The sequence below is a fragment of the Chironomus tepperi genome, unplaced genomic scaffold (assembly GCF_022539635.2).
Source record: "Chironomus tepperi strain 1889 unplaced genomic scaffold, CSIRO-AGI_Ctep_v1 contig_376, whole genome shotgun sequence".
Taxonomy (NCBI): Eukaryota; Metazoa; Arthropoda; class Insecta; order Diptera; family Chironomidae; genus Chironomus; species Chironomus tepperi.
In genome coordinates this window covers 3,554,990-3,578,507 of record NW_027226498.1, presented here as the reverse complement: position 1 = coordinate 3,578,507, position 23,518 = coordinate 3,554,990, and the positions used below count along the sequence as shown (strand labels likewise).

General features: G+C 29.6%; 3 protein-coding genes across 5 annotated transcripts; 1 reads left to right on the top strand and 2 right to left on the bottom strand.

Annotated features, from left to right (window-relative positions):
• Positions 1 to 6: 6 nt before the first annotated feature.
• On the bottom strand, positions 7 to 967 carry LOC139095851 (gamma-glutamylcyclotransferase-like). Its single transcript, XM_070647378.1, has one exon. It carries the CDS (start codon positions 754 to 756, stop codon positions 193 to 195), a length of 564 nt encoding a protein of 187 aa, XP_070503479.1. The 5' UTR covers positions 757 to 967; the 3' UTR covers positions 7 to 192.
• A 448-nt stretch (positions 968 to 1,415) lies between these two features.
• Positions 1,416 to 11,996, top strand: pns (DENN domain containing pinstripe). 3 transcript variants are annotated; one of them, XM_070647168.1, is made up of 9 exons: positions 1,416 to 1,766; positions 1,833 to 3,630; positions 3,711 to 3,926; positions 5,833 to 6,091; positions 6,184 to 6,511; positions 7,073 to 7,108; positions 7,268 to 8,482; positions 8,596 to 8,794; positions 9,339 to 11,996. In XM_070647168.1, exons 1-9 carry the CDS (start codon positions 1,625 to 1,627, stop codon positions 9,526 to 9,528), a joined length of 4,383 nt encoding a protein of 1,460 aa, XP_070503269.1. In that variant the 5' UTR covers positions 1,416 to 1,624; the 3' UTR covers positions 9,529 to 11,996. The 3 variants fall into 3 exon arrangements, with proteins under 3 accessions (XP_070503269.1, XP_070503268.1, XP_070503270.1); XM_070647167.1 differs by having other exon boundaries at positions 5,824 to 6,091; XM_070647169.1 differs by lacking the exon at positions 7,073 to 7,108 and having other exon boundaries at positions 5,824 to 6,091.
• A 235-nt stretch (positions 11,997 to 12,231) lies between these two features.
• On the bottom strand, positions 12,232 to 21,911 carry LOC139096181 (uncharacterized). The gene is made up of 3 exons (XM_070647862.1): positions 21,791 to 21,911; positions 12,795 to 13,254; positions 12,232 to 12,551 (listed from the first exon to the last, which is right to left on the bottom strand). The coding sequence occupies exons 1-3, from the start codon at positions 21,834 to 21,836 to the stop codon at positions 12,302 to 12,304; spliced, it is 756 nt and encodes a 251-aa protein (XP_070503963.1). The 5' UTR covers positions 21,837 to 21,911; the 3' UTR covers positions 12,232 to 12,301.
• Positions 21,912 to 23,518: the final 1,607 nt, after the last annotated feature.

Below are 23,518 nucleotides of genomic sequence, written 5' to 3'. Positions count from 1 at the left end.
TAACAATTCTCTTTTTATTTAAAAAAAATATTTTTTATTGATTGATATGAACCGAATCTCACAAGCGAAGAATTTAATATGAAACTGTTTTCGAAAAGTCAAGAGCAGTGTACATGCTTTAGTCAAGCTACGCCATCTTTTAATCAAAAATTGAATCAGTAGTATTATAATTTTATACATTATTCATGTAAATTACAGAATTTCCTTCAAATCAAGGGTATTCTCAAGATTTGTATCAAATGCTCTGTTTCCATTGTGCTTAAACTTTTTCAGGAAGTCGATATAGTCATTGGGCAAATTGGACTCTAATGCTCCATTTAAAATTACTGTCAAATAAGTCTTTGATGGTTGCCTTTCATGCGGTCTATTTTCCGGATCAATAGGTATTTTGGGATTGCAAACTAATTGATAGGAACGACACATTACTTCACTTTGAAGCTCATGAACGTAAATTTTCAATTCTAATGGCTTGTATATATTCGATTCAACACCTTCCTGTCTATCAAGTTCTTCTAAATCACAGTTGTTAATTTTCCACACAGCTCCATAAACATAGCTTCCATCATTTTCAATTATGGTCGCTGGAGATCCATTCCATGTAGGTGAAAAGTATCTTTTTTCAAGTGAAGAATCAGCAAAATCAAGTCTGAAGTTTTCAAGTTTTCCAACACCTACTCGCTCAGCAGTTTTATTTTGCACTCTGATTCGTTTTGTTAGAAGGTTACTTCCATATCCAAAGTAATAAAAGAAGTTCATCTTTTCAAAATGTTAATACTTAGAATTACTATCAACAAAAATCAGCTGATCGATCAGCTGAAAAGTGTATCCAAGTTGAAGATAGTTGTAAACGAGTTTTCTTAAAAGCGAATACGTTGCGATAACTAAATTTGAACTATTTATAGTATCTGCGTTGAACTTACAAAGTGATAGCTATTTATGTTAGTTTAATAAAAACCACAAATAAATTTTGTCAGCTCATTCGTGAGAACTAAATGTTTTGAAATAATGCGCTAAGCTAGAATAGTTTCTGAACAATTAGGTACAGAAAATTGATGAATTTTTTGAAGCTAATCGTCATTTAATTTTAGATTTTTTTTTTATTTCATAATTTCACAAAAATGTTCATGTTAATTATTTAACTCAACAATTTTAAAAATTGCAAAATATTTTGTTGATATTTTTTTTTTAATTTTTAGACCATTTTTTGGTCAGTTCCAAGTGGGAAATAATTTAATAATGTTTTTATTTTTTTTTTAAATACTTACTTACTTATTTCGATGCCCGTACCTGACAATTATAATCCATGGTCTTCCTCATGGTCCTTTTGCTAGCTAACGTTTGCTAATTTATTTCATTTTTTTAAAAATGTATTTTTCATAGGAATAAATTCATGATTTACACGAGTTCGACAATTTTTCTTCGATTCATCAAAAAAAAAATATTTTTTGTCAATTTGAACTCTAGATCTTAATTATAAACGATTAAAATATGTGCAACTAGTATATTTACCACTATAACTGAAACTAATGATATTATATATCGAGAAAATCTATTCCAAAAGTGCAAAATAATGTGATAATTAAAGTTGAATAAAAAGGAAAAGAAATTAGAAAGTTTATTACTGATGATGGACGCAAAATTTAAAAAAGGTTCATCAGCATTGAAATCGCTGAGCGAAAAACATCACTTATTACCTAGATTTGCTGATTACTTTGCGATATGTGGATTAGACGTTGATCTTGGACTTGAAGCTGAGCTTTATACAGGTAAATCATAAAAATATTTCCATTTTCGTAACTGGATCTGTAAAAAAAATATTGATAAATTTTTAGATGGTGTGACGACGTCGCCACCACTCGATAGATCTTATAAAGGAAAATCACTAATTAATTATCCAGCAAATGTTTCTTGGAATCCTTTTGATTCATACGGAATTTGTATGCTGTCACTCCCACAAGGCTTAAAATTTCGTACACAAAAACATGACTTGACACCAAGATTTCATTCATTTATAAGTACAAGAGATGATGGAAAGAGATGTTATGGTTTTTCATTAATATTTTATGAAGAAGTTAAAAATGAGAATATTTGTACAGCAATGCAAACGCTTCAGTCAATGTACATCACAGAGTTATCGAGTAGTCAGGGCTCACTAAGAAGATCTGACCCAGTGAGTAGATCATTACCAAGGCATTTTCGGCTAGCTGAAGATGACAAAAGTTCAAATAGTGCTGCGAGCTTTTATGATATTCAAAAAGATACGCTTTTCGTAACCAAATCAATAACGCTTGTTTGTCAGTTTGCATATTCTCATATTGCTGAAATATTCCTTACCAACCTGTACAAGTGTCTTCCTCGTACTCCAGGAGCTCGCTTAAGTCTCGAAAGTTACGTTTATAACATTTTATATGACGTTAAAGTACCGGATTTCGGAAAATCAATTCGTATTTATTTACCACCAGAACAACCGAATTTAACGCCAATAAACATTATTATTCAACGCCCAAAAACTAGTGAACTTCCATTACTCGATTTCCCGTTACGACTATTGTTCGAATTTTTGGGTGTTAAATATGTAATTGATCTATTTACTAGTGTGTTGCTTGAAAATCAAGTGTTATTAATATCAGAAGATTTTCAAAAACTAACAATCGTTGCCGAATGCATAACAGCATTATTATTTCCTTTTGAATGGCCTCACGTCTATGCACCAATTTTGCCTACAGCGCTACATCACTTTTTAGATGCACCAGTTCCTTTTGTGATGGGTCTTCATGACGAAAATGTTGATGCTAATTCTCAAAAAGTTGGTCTGTGTTATGTAGATATTGATAACAGAAATCTTCAGATACATGAAGATTTGCCTTCATTTCCTCATCAACAAGACTTCATTGATGAGATTTATGAGGTATTAGCTAAATACAATTTAGTTGATGATAAAAGTTATGATACAGTGGACAAAAATGAATCTGACACAATTTTAAATCCAAAAAGTCTTCTTATGAACAATAATTTTTATTTTCAACCATCTGGATCAGATAAATATAGTAATGTGCAGTATCAAAGACTGTCAACATCAACATCACCAGCAACGACATTAACACTTACAAAATCACGAAGAAAAAAGCATTCATTGCATGACTTCATCGAATTTGACAATTTGGGCTCAAATTCAAGAAACTATAATGAGCACAATCAAGGTTCGTCAAGAAGTTCTTCAACCACAAGAAAAACTGAAAATATTTTGAGATCTAATGAGCAATACTACAACGATCTTCATTTTAATGTTGAAATTCGGGAGATATTCCTGAATCGATTCTGCCAAATATTTTTAGACTATGAGCAATTTGTCATATTGCCAAATCAAAATAAAACAGAATGGTTAAAAAATCGCGAATCACTTCATAATTTTGATAAGGCGTCATTTTTATCAGATCAACCAGCACATTATCGCTCATTCTTCTCCCAATTTCTCGAATCTCAAATGTTTGCGACATTGATTGATAATAAGATTATGACATCGTTTGATGAGAAGACAAATAGCAGCATTGATGCAAAGACATCAAAAAATAATGATATGGATGTGAATAAAAATCTACAGTTGTTCGATAATCGGATTAAAATACTGAAGTGAGTATTTTTTTTGGCTTCGATTGCATTCAAATGGATTTTAAATTTAATTTTAATAATTTTTTTATTTCATCATCCAGAAAGCATTTTGGCAGTGCAGAGGAGATAAATGTTCGATCAAAAAATCTTGAAAATATACCTCATATGAACAGTTCAAAAATGTTATTAGACAAGCGGCTGAAAAATTTTGATCTAGAAGTATCACCACCGGTAGAGTTACTCAGAAACAGTCCGGCGTACTACCGGTCATTTCCACTCCTTGAGGCATCTGTATTGAATCAAGCATCTAGTGAAAGGTAAATGGGGATTTTTTGTTACTTAACGTGTGATTTTTTCATTAGATTTTGACTCTGTTAATACACAAAGTAATTCATAAGTTTAGCATTAAGAAAAACAAAATTTAAGCTTAAATTTAATTGGCAAGACTTTAATTTTCAACGCTTTTTTGAGAACGGCTGTGCTAAAATAATATTACTTTGTAAATTTATATTGCTTCATTGACACAATACTAATTTAAACACTAATTGGATAGTAACAACAACAAACATTTCAATTTAGTTCCGATGAAATATGGTGTTTTTTAGTTTCTAAATAATTTTACTTTTAATCTTTATCGATGGATAAAATGTCTAAAAAGGAGTCTTTATTATAGTAAAAAATCTTTACTGTCAAATTGCTTTATTGTGGCTATTATAAATAAATGAGATGTTTATTTATCCGAGTCCAAAAACAGACTGAACTTTTTACATAAAAAGGGGGTTTCAACTATGTACAATAAATATTATTCAAATTTCAAATGAACGCTATAACATCCAAAAATATCCAATGAATTGAAAACAAATGATAACGTTGAAGGTACAACCATCACATGCCCAAAAAGTGTTGTATAAAAAGTCTAAAGTTGCCATAATTTTATTACATTTTTTTATTTCTGTAAATTTTATTTCTATGTGAATTTTTCTTTTTTTTCTTTTTTAATCTTGCAGATGAAATATTTCATTTTTCTAAACGAAAAAATTTCAATATCTATGCTTTAATTAATTCGTTAGACTATTCGAAATTATTTCATCATATTTAATTTTTAATTACTTTTATATTATTTTTTTAAAAAACGAATGCAATAAATTTTAACTTTTATGATTATTGACAATTTAAGTTTGAAATAAGTTTAGTTTTCTTCATCATCTCTCATAATTGAACTGTTGTTAATTCGATTAATTTTATGAGCTTTAGATGTCCATTTGTTACTTCATCCTCAACTAACAACAAATAGTCTCACTAATTAAGATTAATTTTATGTGTGTTGCACGCATTACTAACAAAATAAAAATTCGAATTTGTGGTGTTATCATTCAATCGATGTGTAGGGTTTTCTTCAGCTGTTCTGTAAATAGGCTTGTCTAGTGTAGCTGTTTCCATTAAAATACTCAAATGGATGACTAAAACGCATTTTCACTGAAAATATAGTTTTGCGATTATGGACAAAAAAATAACTGACATTCATCGTTAAAAGTTAAAAAAACAAATTTTATAAATTTAACATAAGTCATTTGTCCTTCTGTCGTTCTGTTTGTCTAAGTTCATATCTTTGTCTTAAATACCAAATTTTATAAGAAAACCAAATTGTTAAATTTTGGAGGTTTATGAATATAAACCTGTAAAATTTTTGTTCAGTTGTTTTTATTTTAGTTTTGATTTACAGTTAATATATAAATTCCCATTGAGGTCCGAATAATCGTTAAATAAATATCTCCCTAATATCACCTAATATCATAATTATTTTTAGTTTCGGAATTCTTCCTTTATGTACCAATTTTGCATGTCAAAAAAATTTTTTTTGTTGTTTTAAAAATACCTTAATTCAATTCAAATCTCAGCTGATATAATTTTAACAAAAACCAGTCCATTAGTCAAATATGTATAGTATCAATTCGGGAAACTTCAAAAGTGAAAATGCAAAAACAAGTGTGATTGTGACTCACATATGGTGGAAGTTTAAACTTAAATTTTTTTTATATTTTCTCTCTTTCTTTTTTATTATCCTCGCTTCACCTCCGAAATAACTCAAATAAAAAAAACACAATATGCAACACTTGTGTTGTCAATAAAACCAATAAAATGTATAACGCTACTAACCACATACATAAATAAATAAACCAAAATCAAAATATAAAACCGAATAAAAAAAACCAGACCGAATAGTTTAAGGCGCGTAAAGAAAAAGCTGGACTTAGATGAGAGGAAGTTGCACGAGAAGAAAAATAGCTCAACAAAATTTTATCTTAGAGAGATAGACATTGATAAAAATTTAAGTGGCAGTGCTGAAAGTCTAAGTATATCAAGTAGTGTGGGAGGTACAATATCATCAAGTATTGCTGATGATAAAAACTCTAAAGTGGAAGAATTTACGGCATCATTTGTGGCACAGACTAATTGGTCATTTGTTGAAAAACTTTTAAAGGTAAAAAAGAACTCATCACTGTACATTTCCATTTATCATTTTTCTAAAAATATGTATATTTTTTTCCTAATCGTAAATCCACATGTTCACAGGAATGTAAAACAAAAACTAAACGGATGTTGATGGAGAAAATTGACATGGAAGTGGGTAGTGGTAGTGCAGATGTTGAAGAGAATTCATTAATTACCTCACTGTGTGATTTACTCGAAAAAATTTGGTCACATGGCCTCATACAACCGCATTCGAAATCAGCTCACACCAAAAATCATTATCACAATAATAATCAAATCAAGTCACCCTTCTGGTCGCATCTGTTGCGCTATTTTGAGAAGATGGAAAAAATGAATGCGCTTGAAAATGGTGAAAATATGAAGGGGAGTCGAAAATTAGAATCCGGGGCGCAGTTGCTTACCACACCAGGTAATTAATTAATAAACTCTGTTGAATCTTAATAAATTTATTTCCGGAGTTCAGAGATGAAAATTGTGAATTCAAATTTAATAAAGAGACAAGGAAAAAGAATATTCTTTAAAATTAGGGTAGATTTCCGTTAAACACTTGTTAACCAGATATCGTATAGAGCCCAAATGAGTTTTATTAAGTTTTTGGCGCATTAGGTAGTTTCAAGTCTGGTTATCATTCCTAAATTCGATAATTAATGATTTTAATTTCATTCATATTTAAATTGTAAAGATACCTAAAGTTAGCCGAGAAAAATTTTACTCAGAAATTTGAATTTAGAATAACCACTACAAATAAGATTGAGTTTTGGAACAAATTGCATTGCGCACATTTTAGCTAATTGCAAAAATAGATAAAAAATATATCATACCATCAACAAATATACCAACCCTGTGTCTCAACAATTTTTCTCTGTAGCCTCCTCAACATTATCTTAACTCCTTTCAGAATAGCAATAACTAATATCCAATGGCGATTTCTTTATCTAAATCAATTTATTTTATTAATTTTACTTACAAGCTCTCGCCTGGTCTGTTATGAGAAAGAGAATGGATTGTAGGTTTTTACATATTAAATGTCTTTTTCTCCTTTATTAACTAATTTTATAAATTTTATTGGCATGAATCAATTAATTTATTGTTTAGTCAATTAAGCTTTCAATTGTTCATTTTTTGTTTATTCTAATTACAAATTATATTTCCAAAAACTGTATAGATTTATCATCATTGAAAGTAGAACCACAAGACATGTCGTCGTCATTTATAGCAACATCAAGTACTCCATCACCAACAGCTTCACTTCAGCGTCGTGCACAGCAACAGAAATCTCGTCGTTCAAAATCATGCGAAAAGCGTACATTATTAAGCAATGATAATATGGAATTAGTTTTGCCAAAATTGCCCGATGCACTCGAGTACGATATTCGAAATATTCTGTCAATGCATGAGATTAAAACTGATATAGGATATGCTCGAGCATTTGTTCGATTGACATTAGAGAAAAAAGTGCTTTCGCGTCATTTAAAAACATTATTGTCGGACGTATCGATCCTTCGGTCAATGTATAAGCGAACAGCCTTTTTAACATATGAGGAAGAGAAGGAACAATTTTTGTATCATTTATTGACGTTAAATGCCGTTGATTATTTCTGTTTTACATCCGTTTATGGAATGACTATAATACCATATAGAATTTTAATTGTACCAGTGTCCGGGACGGGAACGCTAACACGAAAATCAACATTGCCAAAACTGTGGTTAACGATTTTTGGTTCAATTGGAGAGACAGAAAAAATTGCATTAAATAAAATAGAGCTTTTGATGGAGAATAAAAATTTAGGAGTTTTGAGAACGATGAGAATTGGCATTGATGGTACTCAAAGTACATCAACGTTATCGACATCTGCTAAATTTCATTTGGATTGTATATGGATCAGGAATGAGGTCACTGGACATGCATATAAATTTCCATGTAATCGATGGCTTGGAAGGGGCATTGATGATGGTTCAATGGAACGACTTTTAATTGCACAGCTAATTCGACCGACTGCAGATCCAATGGATGATCAATTTAGTACAACGTTGATGGAAAAGCCACCGTTAAATATAGTAAATAAATTACCATCATCATCGCCATCTTCAATGACCGAGAGTTTTACAAATACGTCGGTTTGTAATGATGAGAAAGAAAAAAAAGATCCAAATGAAATTCAAAATAATTTGAGTGATTCTGTCAATAAAATTGTAAAATGGTTCTATCGACATCAACGAAGATTAATGAATAATGTTGACTGCAGTCACGATATGTCGGTGCTAACAAATCTGTTATGTGGCGACGGAGGCTTTGTTGAATCTCTCATGGCTTCTTTTATGCTGGGTTTTCGTTCTCAACGGTTGTTTGGTAGAAATTTTTGTCTCTGGGACTTTTTTGGTGAGCTTTATTTTCATATTTAGTGCACTAAACTTCACTTAAGCTCTTTATCACTATAGTAATCATATTCTATCCTTGAAAAAAAAATCATTTTTATTTATTATTTCACATAGTACGATGTAAGGATGAGTTTGAACAAAATTTAACAGCAGATACGATAGCATCAATGCAAGGAATAAATGAACAAAATCATGCTGATGAAAGGTTGATAGAAGTCTGGAATGGATACTGTCAATTAGTTGATGAAATTTCTAAAAACTCTACTATTGGATCAGATGAGAAATTTCAGCTTTTCATATGCCTTTGCCTTCGGTAAGCCAAATTTCTTCTTATTTGTCATGCATATATGTCAGTAATTTTTTGCTTAAATTATTTATATAGATTATCATATTTTCTTAGCAAAAAGTATGAAACTTGGAAGGCACACGGCATAGAAATGGCCTAAACTCTAGCTCCAAATCAGCATGACTCTAGCCCCAGGGCAGATTTAATGAAATCCGGTTTGAGGCCTGAGTCAAATCAGTCTGCGGTTCAATTTTTGACCATTTCTACGCCGTGTGCTTTCCGGGATATTAGGTCTCAAGGTTCGTTTATTACTCTGCTTTGTTATAAGGGATGTTTTACTTATTGCATTACAGAATAACAAATATTTTTCAAAAATTAATGTTCTCGAACATCATAAGTGAAATTAACTTTTTTGGAAAAATTTTTAAAGAAGAGAAAGTAAGAAAAGAAGAAAATGCGTTGAAAATTCATACAAGTTTTACATATTTTATTTTTTGAACTAATACTGTAATTGATACTAACTAACTCAAAACCACTCATACCAAAAAAATTTAATCCTTTTAAAATATAGTGAACATCTGCTACACCGAATGTTGCCAGCACTTTCAACGTCACGTACCGCAAGTGAAATGTATGATGATAGCAGCTTCTTACGGCATCAAAGTTTAAATAGATTTCTTTATCAAATATTGCAATCACTTGGTGATTTTCCATTTGACCTTGATAATTCCATAACATCAAGTCTCGCATCTAACTGCTGAATAATGTTTAAATTCTTCAAAATTTCTATAAATATTGATAAACTATCAATATAATACATCACATGTATGTAATATAATTTAAGGAATGATTCGTCTTTACACCATTAACCAGAGCTTGACGATAAAAACACCTGAAAGTAGATAACACCTCTGACTATATGAAACATGACAAAATAAATGAATGGTGAAATTACTAATTAATTGATGATGATTATTAAGTGTGCAATTCTAGTGGTTAAGTTAATGCTAATAAGAAATAATAATGAAAATATATCGATAAATAGAGTGTGTTAAGACAGAGAGAATTAAAGCCAAATTATCTTCGTTTTGAGAGTTAATATGAAAATTAAAAGTATCTATACTCGTAATCTTAATATGGAAATTAATTAATTAATGATAATTATTTTTTTGAAATGCAAGGGAGGCGATTTTTCTTTTGTTTATGGTGATAAAGTAAAAAAAAGAACTAAAAGATGAGGCGCATTTTTGTCTTTAAATACATAGTTGGAAAGTTCAGTAATTAAACGTTTAATGGAAAATATGATATTTGATATTTTAAAGAAATTCTTAGAAAAAATTTCCAGTTTATTTAAATAATTGATTTAAATAAGACTGCAATCGTGCAGCATGCCCGAGTGTTACATGCTGTGATTAGTCGACCTTAAGTCTTGTAGCAAGTTCGGCAATACCAGAATGTCAAGTTTTTAATAGACGCAAGGTTGATTAATCGCAGCCGGTTCACCCGGGATACATCTGGTTGTCGAATTTTATATTCGATTAGATCTTTTAGGCAGTCACCTAAACTACTGACTTTCTGCGAGGCAAAATAGCATCGATAAAAATTCCCATAATCTATCTAAATTGGAAACAAAATAATACCAAAGAAAGCTGTCTAATTAGTTTTATGTAATTTGAAAGGAATAACATTACTTTTCTATTTTGTGTAAGAATGTCAATAACTCATGCTATTTTATGTTCGTTTCTTGCCCATAATACAAAAATAGCAACAAAAATATCTGAATTGTATTCATTAATTATTCGATAATTTTTTTGTTGTATCCTTTCTTGCCTTTTGTTCCTTAGTTAACATTTTGTTTTTAAATATACTTTTTTTTTTGTGCCAAAATGATGAAAATGAAAAAGTGATTTTATGATTTTTTGTTTTATATTTACTTATGTTTAGAAAAAAAAGAAAAAATTTACCCAGAGATTATTCATTGCTTTTTCTACATATTTTGTGCTTCCAATAGAATTTTATGTATTCAATTTTTTTTTGTGTCTCTCTCAAATTAAAGTTGAGGTAAAAAATTTTTGTGACATTTTATATTTTTTTATTGTAATTTTTTAAATATTTAAGTTTAAATTGAATTGAGAAACACCATTTGGCAGCTTACCAGTTTTGTAACCTTCCTAGAAATTTATTACTCGAATGACTTCTACCCTCAATAATCAGATGGACATTTTAAATTACTTTAGTTTTGGGTGGTTAGGATATTGAAGGATTTTTATCGGAAGTTGAATCAAAATAAAATTGACCTGAATTGACATGATTTTTGAGGCATATATTGATAAATATTTTTGACTGATATCCAGTTGTCAATGGAAAGGAAAATTTCAAATAAACTGAAGACATATAAAGATGAAATAAATGTTGGAGTCTAAATCAACAATGCTTTTTAAAGACTAATCAATTTAATTTAACAATAACGATGTTTATTCTTCAATTATCAGAAATAGATCATATTTATGTAAAGGTGACTAACAACTATACAATATATGAATTGATTACATCTAAACACAAATAATGTACAGAGTTGTTAAGCACATAAATAAGTTTAAAATTATAAGTTTTTCTTGAAAATTGAAGTCAATTTTCCTAAGCTATCATTTGATTATAATATTGAATTAGGTAAAACTTGTACTTATTAAGTGACTTTGGTTGTATATGAAACGTAAGAAACACCCAAGTTCAAAATTGGAATCTGAAATTTATTCACACATAAGATTGACATTAAAATGTCCATTTTACTATTGAACTGAAGAATTGTCAATCAACTACCTTTCCGAGAGGAGCAGATTGCGATTAGTCGACCGTATATCCCTTGAACCGTATATCGTAAGTGATTTTGGTCGGGGCTTATCACCAATATATGGATAATAAAAGTTGGCCAACACTGGTATATCTAGTTATTATAACTTTAACATTTCATGAGAAGTATCACAAATGTCAAGTTAATAAGAAGGCATACGATCGACTAATCGTAGCCTGTTCCACTCGGTTTTTAATCTGAAAAATTAAAGCACACTCCACTTTCAATCCACTCAACTCACAAATGAAATTCCAGATTCATTCATTTCTATTTAAAATTTAATGTCATGCAAAAAAAATTTCACTCTTAATTTATCAAGGAAAAAAAAATAAAACAAAGTTTCTGTGAGAATGGTTAATTTACATTTCAACAACAAAATTGAATTTTTTTACTCTTAATATTTTACATTAAACATTTTTTTCATATGATATGATGTAGCATTGTATCAAAAATCATCCGAAAAGCACTGGGGGATAAAAAATATTTATTCATTATAGAAAATTGTTCAGAATTTTCCCTTTAAAAAAACACATTCAAATCGGATTCAACAATTTTTTTTTTTATTTTGCTTCTTTGTTCAATTTTTTTTTTTATTTTGCTCGTTCTCGACGATTTGCAGAAGCTCTTTTCAGTGGAAATCTCTTTCATCAGCAGGTACGAAATAAAAAAATATAAAAAAAATTTCAACTATTCCGTTGAATTGCAATACTAATGCCAACAAAGGTAAATAAAATTGCTGACGAGGAATTTTTCAATGACGCGGATGAAAATTCGTTACTACAGTGATTCGATCCTTTATAGTACTCTTCACAATAATTTCGCATCAACGTATCAGACATTCGATGTATGAAATCGCGTATGAACAGTCCCGTTTCCATTCCGCATGTTCTTCGCGTTACAAATTCTGAACAGTCTAAGTATTTGCGAAATGAACTGTGGAATATTGAGAGGTGGAATAAAAATGTGTGTAAAGGATTAAAAGAGCATTTTCTCATGAACAGTTGCAATTTAACAAAAAAGCTATATTTTGTTGCAGATAGCACAAGTTTTAATACAGATTTAAAGTTAAGCATTTATCATTTACGAAATTTCAATCTTTAAATGCATGACTTAATGCTATCTGCACATCACACAAATTTTAATCAAATCTACAATCACAATCGTTGAAAAACTCACCAGCATACAATTTTAACGAATTCCTCATCACTCTCATCATCATTGTTTGAATTTTGTTGCTGATGTTGATTGTGTGCGGTGCGATTTGCTGATACTTTAAATATTGATGACATTTCCTCTCGATACCTGACAGCACAATTGTCATGTTGTGGTCGAACGGTTTGCAGGCACGCTGAATGCTTCAAAAATTCTTTTTGAAAATCACCAGGTTGACATAAATCCTTAATTAACTCAGTTGTTCCCTGATAAATTTTGTTAAATTGGTTACGTTGGATTTGTGTCATGCAGCGTCTCGTATAGCTTTGAATGCACCGCAAGCCAGAATTCAAATCGGGACACAATTTATCAAGCTCTTCACGTTCAAATGTTATATTTGTTGTGGTCTGAAGTACCTGTAATGGCTTTGCACACCTGGACAATTCTTCCTGTTCACAATCCTCTCTTATCATCCGTAAGCAAACTGCTTGTTGGCAGAACCAAAAAGAAAATGGAAAGATAAAGGAAATTGAATTTTATTTAAATTTTCTTTGCTCCTTTTCTTCACCTTTCAATAAATTTTTTAAAAGTTTGTTTATAGTCAAATAGAGCATACACAAGATTTTCACTTGGTATGTTTTCATTCTTTTCATTCACCAATAAAAAAGTGATTTTCAATTTGAAGTTGAGCAATTTTCTTAGCTTATGGTAATTTTCTCGTTTACTGTACATACATATATGAAGCAAAAAACGAAGAAAAGTTTCCTGCACTTTTCATATTTTGGAGTTGGGCAATGTTTTTTATGAGAGCAAATTGGTTTAAATTTACACTTTAAATTATTTTATAGGTAAGTGAAAAAAAAAAAATCGACAAAATCATTATCAAGCAATTTAAACTTTTTAATATTAACGTGGCTATCGTGTTTCTGTTTCTGTTTCTGTTTCTTGCTGTTTATAAGCTAACTTTTTAAATATTTTTTACTTATGGGTGAATCGAAATGGCTCGGTGACATAGTGGTTTCGTTCTCCGGGACTTAATGGATCCTACTTTAAGTTGTAGTTCTAGATTTGAGTGCAGTGGCTTCGCAAAGCCTTCGTTTTTAGATCTTTATACCTAAAATTGTTTGTTTCGGTCTTTTGCTACGAAGTTTGGAAATAAAATAACTAAAATTTATGATTGAATATTTTTAAATTAGTTTTTCTAAAGTAACTTTTCATAATCATCTTTTGTTACTGTAAATCAATCATAAATTTTCATTCACGCCCAACCTTGGCATGAATGAAAAATATTCAAATTCCTTGCATCACTTTTTCCCTTCACACAATTCTGAATTTGATTACGATGTGCATTACATGTATTTCTAACAGGTCGGTAACAATGACGTTGACTGTGCAAAAAGTTGTCGAGCATGTAAAAAATATGAAAATATAAAATTTCACGATAGAAAAAGTTTTAGTATGTAATTTTGTTGACTACACAGAAAAAAAATTGCAATTTCTCGTCATCGGCATGCATGCATAAATCTACCATATATTTTTATTGATTAATGATGAATTCGAATTTACTGTTGATGTGTGAAAAAAGTATAATGAGAGATTTTCTATAGCTTTCTGCACCAAAGGATAAATTATTATTTTATATTCATTGCTGTTGCTTGCATAATGAACTACATCCGCTGTACATAGTTTAAAAATTTGAAGAAAATCCAACTTCTCCATATTTTTCTTATTCAAAAAATCAAGAATACAATTCAAATAATTTTTTTTTCTACTCAATTAGACTATAAAAATGAAACGTTTACCGGCATAATCTGATGATCAATTTTAAATCTTTATTTATTCTATGAAGCTTATGACAAATTGGAAAATTTAGTTTTGATCAAAAGAGTTTTTTTGTTTTATCGAAAAACTGTCAATTCTATTTGACAATTTGACATATTTAACTTACAAAACAAGAGACAACTCTAAAATATTCATTTGATCATTTCTCTTATTTTGTTATTATATAAAGGCTTCTAAAAATGTTTTTAATGATTTAATGACAATTTTAGTACCCTCTAACATTGTTGGAGTAAACAATTCTTGTTTATTAATAAGTTTAATTAAAAATTCCTCAAGGAATTAATTTAATAACAACGATTTTTATTCTTCAGTATATGAGTTGTATTCAGTTTGAATATAAAATAGCCGTTGGTATATTCCCAGCAGACATGATTTGTTAAACTAAAGAATTACAACAATTATGTAAATTGATTATATTTGAAACTGCACTTATTCCACTTACAACTCACCACAATATAACTTTTTTCGCTGTTTATTTTGTCTTCATTGCTTGCATTTGTATTTTATCTCTCATAATCAAATCAAAAAAGTGTCCTTGGAGGGGATTTAAATTTTTTTATTGTGCACTTAATATAAAAGCAAACAAAAATGAATCTATTCATCCTGAAAATGTCACAAAATAAATTTTTATTTATGCAAACATTTTTCTTCTTTTTTTTTCTCAACCCGTCTGAATAGTTTTATTATGCAGAGGTTTATGATGTTCAATTTGCTTACTAAAAGTACGATGTCTGTATTTGATAAGTAAAAAATATTTCAATATTTTATATCCACAATTTTCGTGGTTTCAGAGTGTCGGACCAGATATGTACAAAGATTATTCATCTTAGATAAGTTCTAAAAAAAAATCTTGCTTTAGAAAATCCAGTAGAAATGGAAACTGAAATTTTTTCATCTCGTGAACATGTCAAACAGTGCTGTTATCTGACTTTTTGAGTGATTTTAATTAGCTCCTACATTCATGAAACACCGCGAGAAGATTCAGACATTGTAACTGAGTTTATATATCCTGGTAAGCACATTGCGAAAAAATAGTCGAAACCATAAGAACTACCAGATTCTGGCTTAAGGTCAGATTTCGTTGAATCTATTCTGGGGTCAGAGTGCTTTCCGGGTACACATATTATCGATTTAAGAATTATTGTTAACGATACGATTGTTCTTGACACAATGTCGCTCGATTTATGAAAAAGGATAAATGAAAAATTAATATTTAAGTGTCCTTAAAAAACTGCGATTAAGATTTACGTATGGGTAATATAGTTTTTTGGTGGTCTCAGTGGTTGACACATTGGTGTGCCAGCATGACATGGTGTGGCGCCAAAAGTAATCTATTCCCATAGCAGAGGAATGCAGTAGTTCAAAAACTAGATTTACATAACAATTGCTTTAAAAAGTGACGAAAATTTAATTTCACGAATTTTAAATTATTGTTATCAGGTTGGTATCAAATGTGCTTTTGATTGATAGACGGCTATTCATAGGCTTATGTTTTACCTTAATCATTTAAATCATTTAATTCATTTTTTGTTTTATCATTTATTTCATTATCATATTTTTATATGATTTATCTGATGCCCTTTATGAATTTGATTTACTCGTTCATGTATCCTAACCCAAGCATAACATAATATGTGTTACAGTTTATCTACATATTTCATTTTCAATACTTTAATATTTTGATACGTATTAAAATATTCATTATTAGATTCGGTCGTGATGACTTTAATAAATTCAATAAATTGACATTAACATTACTTTCAAATTTTTAAAAAGTTTCGTTACGAAATGCTACAAATTTTACTCGAAATGTTCCACAAAAAAAAATTTTATGTATTTTCGATGATTTCTTTCATTTTCGTTTTCTCTCTCCCTAACACGATATTTTTGTTTTGATACAACGAGATTAGCTTTTGAAAGTGATGAAAAAAATTCAAAAGTTAAATTGGACTTTCGCAACATTAAGCCTAGGGAGGATTGAGAGTTTTATTTGTTGAAAATGGAAAGCATTAATGAAATCCAATGGGCATCGGATGGCAAAAAAATTTCATTCATTAATTCCGCTGCACGTAATTCATTCATTTCTCCCAGCTCTCATATAATTTCTCCAACAAGGGAATAGATGTGATGAGTTGAGGAGGATTATACCAAAATGAAAAACATTGATTTAAGGGAATTTACTTTTCAATTGATTCCTTCAGGAGGATTTTGTATTAAAAATCAATTTTTTGTGCTGACAAATTTTGTTTTGGAGTTTTCGTCGAGAATCTTTACGACACAGAAATGCCTCGATCTAGGGTTGAAAAACTCTTTAAAAATGAACATATTTAAAATTCTTAAAAAAATCTATTGTTTAATTGTCTTACGTAATAAGTGAACCTTTAAATTTTCTAAAGCGTTTTCTATGAACTTCATTTACAGTAATAAATTGACACTCAATACTTTCTGAAAGTGTAATAGGGTATGATAATCATAATCATGAAAAATACCATAAACAAAGAAATTCATATAATTAAAATTGGTTAAAGGATTTCAACAACCCTTTTAGAGATCTTTTTTTGCCAAAAAAAATCTTTTTCATTTATTCATCCTAACATTTTGAATGAATGAATGAATGTGTAAAATTACCACAAGAAAATATGAAACCGAAATTACAAAAAACTACAATATAATGAAAATAAAATAAAATTTCAAGATGAATATCTCGCATCTCAAATTAAATTCCATTCTGAATTACATAAATGAAATTTATTGATGATTTTTTTTAAGCCTTAATGAATTAAAATGAAAGTTTCCATGCTTTTTTTTTGTTAAATTTCAATATTAAGGGGGTACATAACTTTATAAGAAAATGAATAAAAATTGGTTAATTTTCAATTGAATTAAGGCTTCCTGATGCTGATACCTAGATTGTCTTCTCTGTTTCAGTATAGGTCTGAGTATCCAAAAATGTCGCCATATGTCAAAGCAACTCAAATATTTTCTTTCTTTACCTACAATAATTAGCATGAGGAAAATGTAGAGAACAAAAATTGTTTACCGAAATTAAAAAGTTACAGAAAAACTTTTGCTTTAACTACAGAATGCTTTTTTTTTGTCAACGCTCTCGAGTCCATTAAATATTTCCTATAACATGCAAAAACATTTCAGATATAAATAAACTGAAACAGTAGAAACGAAAAATTTTGTTCATTCATTGAGTAAAGCTGGCATTTTTTTGTTCTGTTTCTGTCTAAATTTTTACTTGATGAGTATTCTCAATTGGATTGAAAATGGTTGGAATTGAATTTTTCATTGCTAATGAAATATTCACAAAAGCGAACTGATGTAGCGGAATATTTTTTTAGCAATTAGAACAAATTATTGAAAAATTTTGAAACAATTTCAGCTACTATATTTAACTAGTATAATTCCCCGTCAAACTTAAGCATTTTCAAATGTTTGTTCAAGCTACAATCTGGATACAGTTGAGCATGCTCAATTTTGTAAGGATGCTCAGAGCATGCTGATTGTCTGCTTCGAAGGGATCCAGTATACAGCAAAGGGATTGATACTCGGTCAATTTTACGGTCCTGAAGTATTGGATCTCACTAAAGCATTGGTAGGCAACCGTTTACACAAATGTTGCCCATCACTGCACTGAGTGAATAATTCAAAACTATTGGTTTTAAGGCAATATAAATTATTTAAGAAATTTCTTTACATAACAAATTATTAAAAATCTAATTTGAAAAAGGACTCATTTTCCTCTACTTTAATACAATAGAAAAACCAAAATTATATGAAAAATTTTCAACAATACACAAAAGGATTTCATAAACATAAAATACCTTCATCTACTAGGCACATTTTTGTCTATGACACATGAAAATGCGACGTAGAAAAGGTTCAAATTTTGTGAGAATATTTTTTTTAATTTAATCTAAACAACCACGATTAGAATTACAAATTCCCCAAACCACAATTCCTCTAAATCCTCCTAATTGTCAAAAATAATCAAAAATTTAAAACCCCTTTTATTTATTGTTATCAACATCATTATCAAAAATCCACACATGTGATTATAAATTGAGCATCACGTTAATGATAAAGGTTTTCTTATAATGGAAATAACTAGTAAAACTCAGTTTACGATATGTTTGTCGTTCTTTTTTTACTGTTTAAGCCACACGCTTTACTATGATGATGAAGATAAGGTTTTTGGGTCTTAAAATATGTCTGTTTATTTTTTACTATCTATCTTGTGATATTTCGCACGGGAAGTAGATTTTTTTATAAATTTAAAATTCCTAATCCCGAGCGACACAATCCACATGGCTGAAATTGTTCGGCTTCCTTGTGACTTCCATTCCAAAGCTTTACCGTAGTGGAGTATTTTTCTTTTGTGTCGCTCGGAAATCAAAGCTATGAATGGTACTGATGTAAAGTTTTCTTTATGCCTTTTCGGCTTTTGTGGTATTTGTTCTTGTTATTTAATTTTGCACTTCCTTGTTTAAAGTCTTAAGGCGTAAAATAACTCATTAAAAATTTTCAATCCCTTTGAGCCAAAAAATTGTTTTTTTTGGTTTAATTTTTTTTTCATTCTTGACTTTTCTGCTTCGTTATTGGTGTTTTAGGATTTTTTTATTCCTATATAATTAATGTGTTTGAGCTTTAATTAAATGGATTTTCTTCGCTTTCTTTTCATGAAAATTACGTGTATTATGCCTTTTATTTTTTGACAATATACTTTAATCATATGTAAAAGATCAATAAAAACAATTTTGTAATGAGAAGAAAATTAAAGAAAATGTGTAATTTGAACCTTTAATAATGTTGAGGTTAACAGGTGTGTTGTTAAATAATGGTTTAGTGTTTCAAAAACGATTTTTAATTAATTTTTTTCTTAGAATAAAAATGAAATAAATTTTAAATTTTCATAGACGTTAGGAAGTTTGTGTTTTGCTGGTAAAATTGACTTGGATCCAACTATAAAATACTTTTAATCAAACTCAAATAAAATGCGACAAAGATATGTTCGATAAGAACGAGGGAATTTTTCATAAAGTATTTATGAAAACGTTTTTAAACCCTATGAAGACCAATTTTGTACATTATTTAAAATCCACATGGAATCCTCTCTTGAAATGGGTATAAAAAGAATGAATTTTAAATAAAATATCAGAGAAAATTTCAAAGAATATTTTAAAAGGTTAATTTTGATGAAATTTAAATGTTTTCTCGTGTGTTAAGTCCCAATAAAAAAGATTTTTTTATATTAAAAAACTTTTCTACGAAAACGTAATTGTTCACAAATTGGTCCTAAAAATTTCCTTTAAATGATTTACGAAATACCTTATATCAATAAAACTTACTGTTCGCTATTATTCACATCGATAAACCTAAAAATTATTCAACAGCTAATCATTTCAATTTTAATAGATTTTTTGGTCCCACAATCCCGGGACTATGGTAGCATCAATCTCGGGATTACGGGATTGAGAGACATGTTGATACAAAGGTAAGAAGTTTTAGAAATTAAGAATCATACGTTCCAGAATCATGTAGTGTGTTACTGCATAACTGATCTTATAATTTCAGCACAATTTTCGAACAATTTTTGTGGTTCAACATTTACATTTTCACAGTATCAAATAAAAAAAAATAAAATTGATTGAAATGTTCTTTAAAAATTGTTAATTTTATGAAAGATCAGAAAACAAGTATATTTGCAAGTTATTTCTTAAAATTCTGTTAAAGCTTGGTCAAATCTTATTCAAAAATTAAGCAAACTCATTTTAACGAAGTACAATAACTTTAAAATTTTAGTATTGTATGCGATCACAGTATTGATATTTTGAAATTCAAACCTTTGAGGAGGTGATTCGAAGTGTTTTATGAACAAACTGAAAAATTCGCTAGTAATTCGATAAAACGGAGGTAATACCCAGACGATCAAAAAGAAATTATTAGTGTAATTGTTTCAAAAATGTTCCAAAAATAGTTAGTAATTCGTTTTAATCAACCACCCGATAAAACACAATGACCAATCATGGCATTAAAGTATTTAAGTACATTCAAAGTAATACGAATAAGTAACAATTTTAATTGTTTAAGTATATCCATTAAGATGTAATCTGGTGTGAATCATTTGTAAACTAGCAAAAAATATATGTTTTTTATTATTCTCATTCCCGTGACACCGATAATGTTTACTTCTTAATACAATAACTTATCACATGTTAACAGCGATTGAAATTTGCGATTTAAATCTTATTGTGTAAGCATTTATGTAAAAGTCAATGTGAAAAAATAATTGTAGAGCAGGAAATGGAAAAATCATTTGCGACAAGAAAATAAAAAGTCATTAAAGTCTACTTTATAAAGACGGCAACAGTGAAAAGAAATCTTGATAGAACTTTTTCACAAGAAAAAAAGGAGAAAAAAACACTTGAAGGGATGAAAATTGGAAATAATGTGTAAAATCAGCAAAATCTAGAAATCAACTGTACTCACTTCACTGATGTTGATGGACACATCGAAGTGAAATGGAAAAATAATGAAAGGAAGTTAAATTTGCGACAAAAATAGTAAGGAAGTCCATCGAAGGTATTTGACTTAAGGGTAGAAGTGGAATCACAATTATTGTGCTTCAAGATTCATTCCGTTTCTTTGAAAAGTTTGAAACAAATGATTTCGTTTTTCAGTAGAATTCAAATAATAATAATATGTATTTAACCGTATGAAGGTCAAAGTCCAATACTCATGAAAACAATTTGAAAGGGTTTTTGAATTTTTTAAAAACAAAATTTTTAAACTTTCAAAACCCGTTGCAAAAATAAAAGAGTTTCTGAAAAATTACTCGAAATCCAATCAATGTCCTCTGGATGATTTCCCTGTAACTCTTTCCTCTATTACAATAAATGTTGAATTTATTACAGTAAATGTGCTAAAAACTCGCAATTTTAGATTTTTTAACATAGCATTGTTGTTTAAAATTAATGATCATTTTAAAAATAGGTACTTTTTTAAATTGATTTTGAAATACAGTTTTTAAATTTTTTTCATGATTTTCTATTACAATAAATGTTGAATTTATTACAGTAAATGTGCTAAAAACTCGCAATTTTAGATTTTTTAACATAGCATTTAGGAGAAAAATTAAGGAGTAAATCGTAAAATTAATGATCAAATCTCACCTGTTTGATGAAACATCATTAATAATGTAAAGTGAAATAGTTGCATGACTTTTAAAAATTTCAATCTCCTTTGAATGAATAAAGTTCTTCTCTAATAAGATTTATGTATAACAGGTATTGGTATTTTTTTATCTGTGCTTGAAGAATTAACAGTCAATTGACGTGATCAATTTTAATGCAGATGAAAAATATTAGCATAAATTTTCATATTTTGGTTTTTATTATTCAAACTAAGTAACTTTTAGTTTCACATCCATATAAATAAGATTCACTAAAATATTTAAAAATATCCAACTCGATCTTAAAAAAATGTCATTCAATAATTTTCCTTTTTCTTTGTTTTTTACTTGTCACTCTTCCACGCTCTAGAACCAACTGATATCCTTTCATATCTTGTTTTGTTGAGAACAATTCTCAAGAATTTGTTTTGTAGTACTTGTAGTTTTTGTAGATGTGTTTTTGCCATCCGTTCCAATGCTGGACAGCCGTATGTGAAGATGGGTCTCACGGCTAGCTTGTAGATGAGAAGTTTGTTTCGAACGTCGAGATGTGAGTTCCTGCTGATGAGGGGATAAAATTGTTGTGGCTTTACCTTTATTTTATGTTACCTAAGATTTTAGGTAACAAGACTGACTAGTCACTTCGATATACAACCGACTTGCACAACAGAACAAAAAAATTTCACTTTTTTGTAAGCTTGCCTTTTTGGGGGGTAAATGAAATTTTCTCTTACTCTCACATTTCCACCGAAACAAAGGATTTTCACTGTTTACTGCTCTGTTAACTTTTCTATTCATACTGCACATTTGATAATTTTTGAGAAAGAGAGAGAGACTCTGTCAAATGCTTTCTCCACATCTAGGAAGATGTTGATTTCTTCCTGCTTATGTTTTCCTTTGCTGTTTTGATTACTGATGAGTTGGTGAGATGTTGATCGTCCTGTGCGAAAGCCACACTGTTGAGTCGGAATGATGTTGTTATCCTCCAGATGCTCGTTTATTCTATTCAGAATACTCTCTCCAATATTTTGCTTAGGGAACTAAGCAAGCTTATTGGCCTATAGCTGCTCACTTCGTTTGCTGGTTTGCCAGGTTTTGGGATCGGGATTAAGCTTTTTTCCAAACTGGAAAATAGTTAAGTTTGAGACACGTGTTGATGATGAACTTCAAATATTCGAAGCCTTTTGGTGGAAGATTTTTGAGGAGTATGTTGTTGACATCGTCTAATCCTGGTGCTTTAGGATTTTTCAGATTTCTTACAATGTATGAGATTTCCTCTACATTTGTAAGTTCTGTGCAGTCACTATTTTCTCCTTCCAATGTTTCCTTCACTGCGTTGTCTACTTCCTGGGTATGTGCTGGGTTGTTGTCATCAAGTGGATTTTCGTGAGCTTTACGAAAATAGTCACTGAGAACGCTGGCTTTTTCCTTATTAGTGATGAATGTTCTATCTGCATCAATCAGCGGTGGCATCGATTTTGAACCTGATTTGTATTAAGGAAAAGCTTTAATTTGTCTATACAAATTTATTGTTGTGGCTTTAAATTCATCGATTTATTTTATGTTACCTAAGATTTTAGGTAACAAGACTGACTAGTCACTTCGATATACAACCGTGATGTAAGAGAATCCATTATCGCGCGAAGAGAACGTCTGAAGCCGGCTCTATCCTTTGAGAGCTTCTGTCCTTTTGGAATGTTAAAGGTTTATTATTCTTTTCTACAAATCT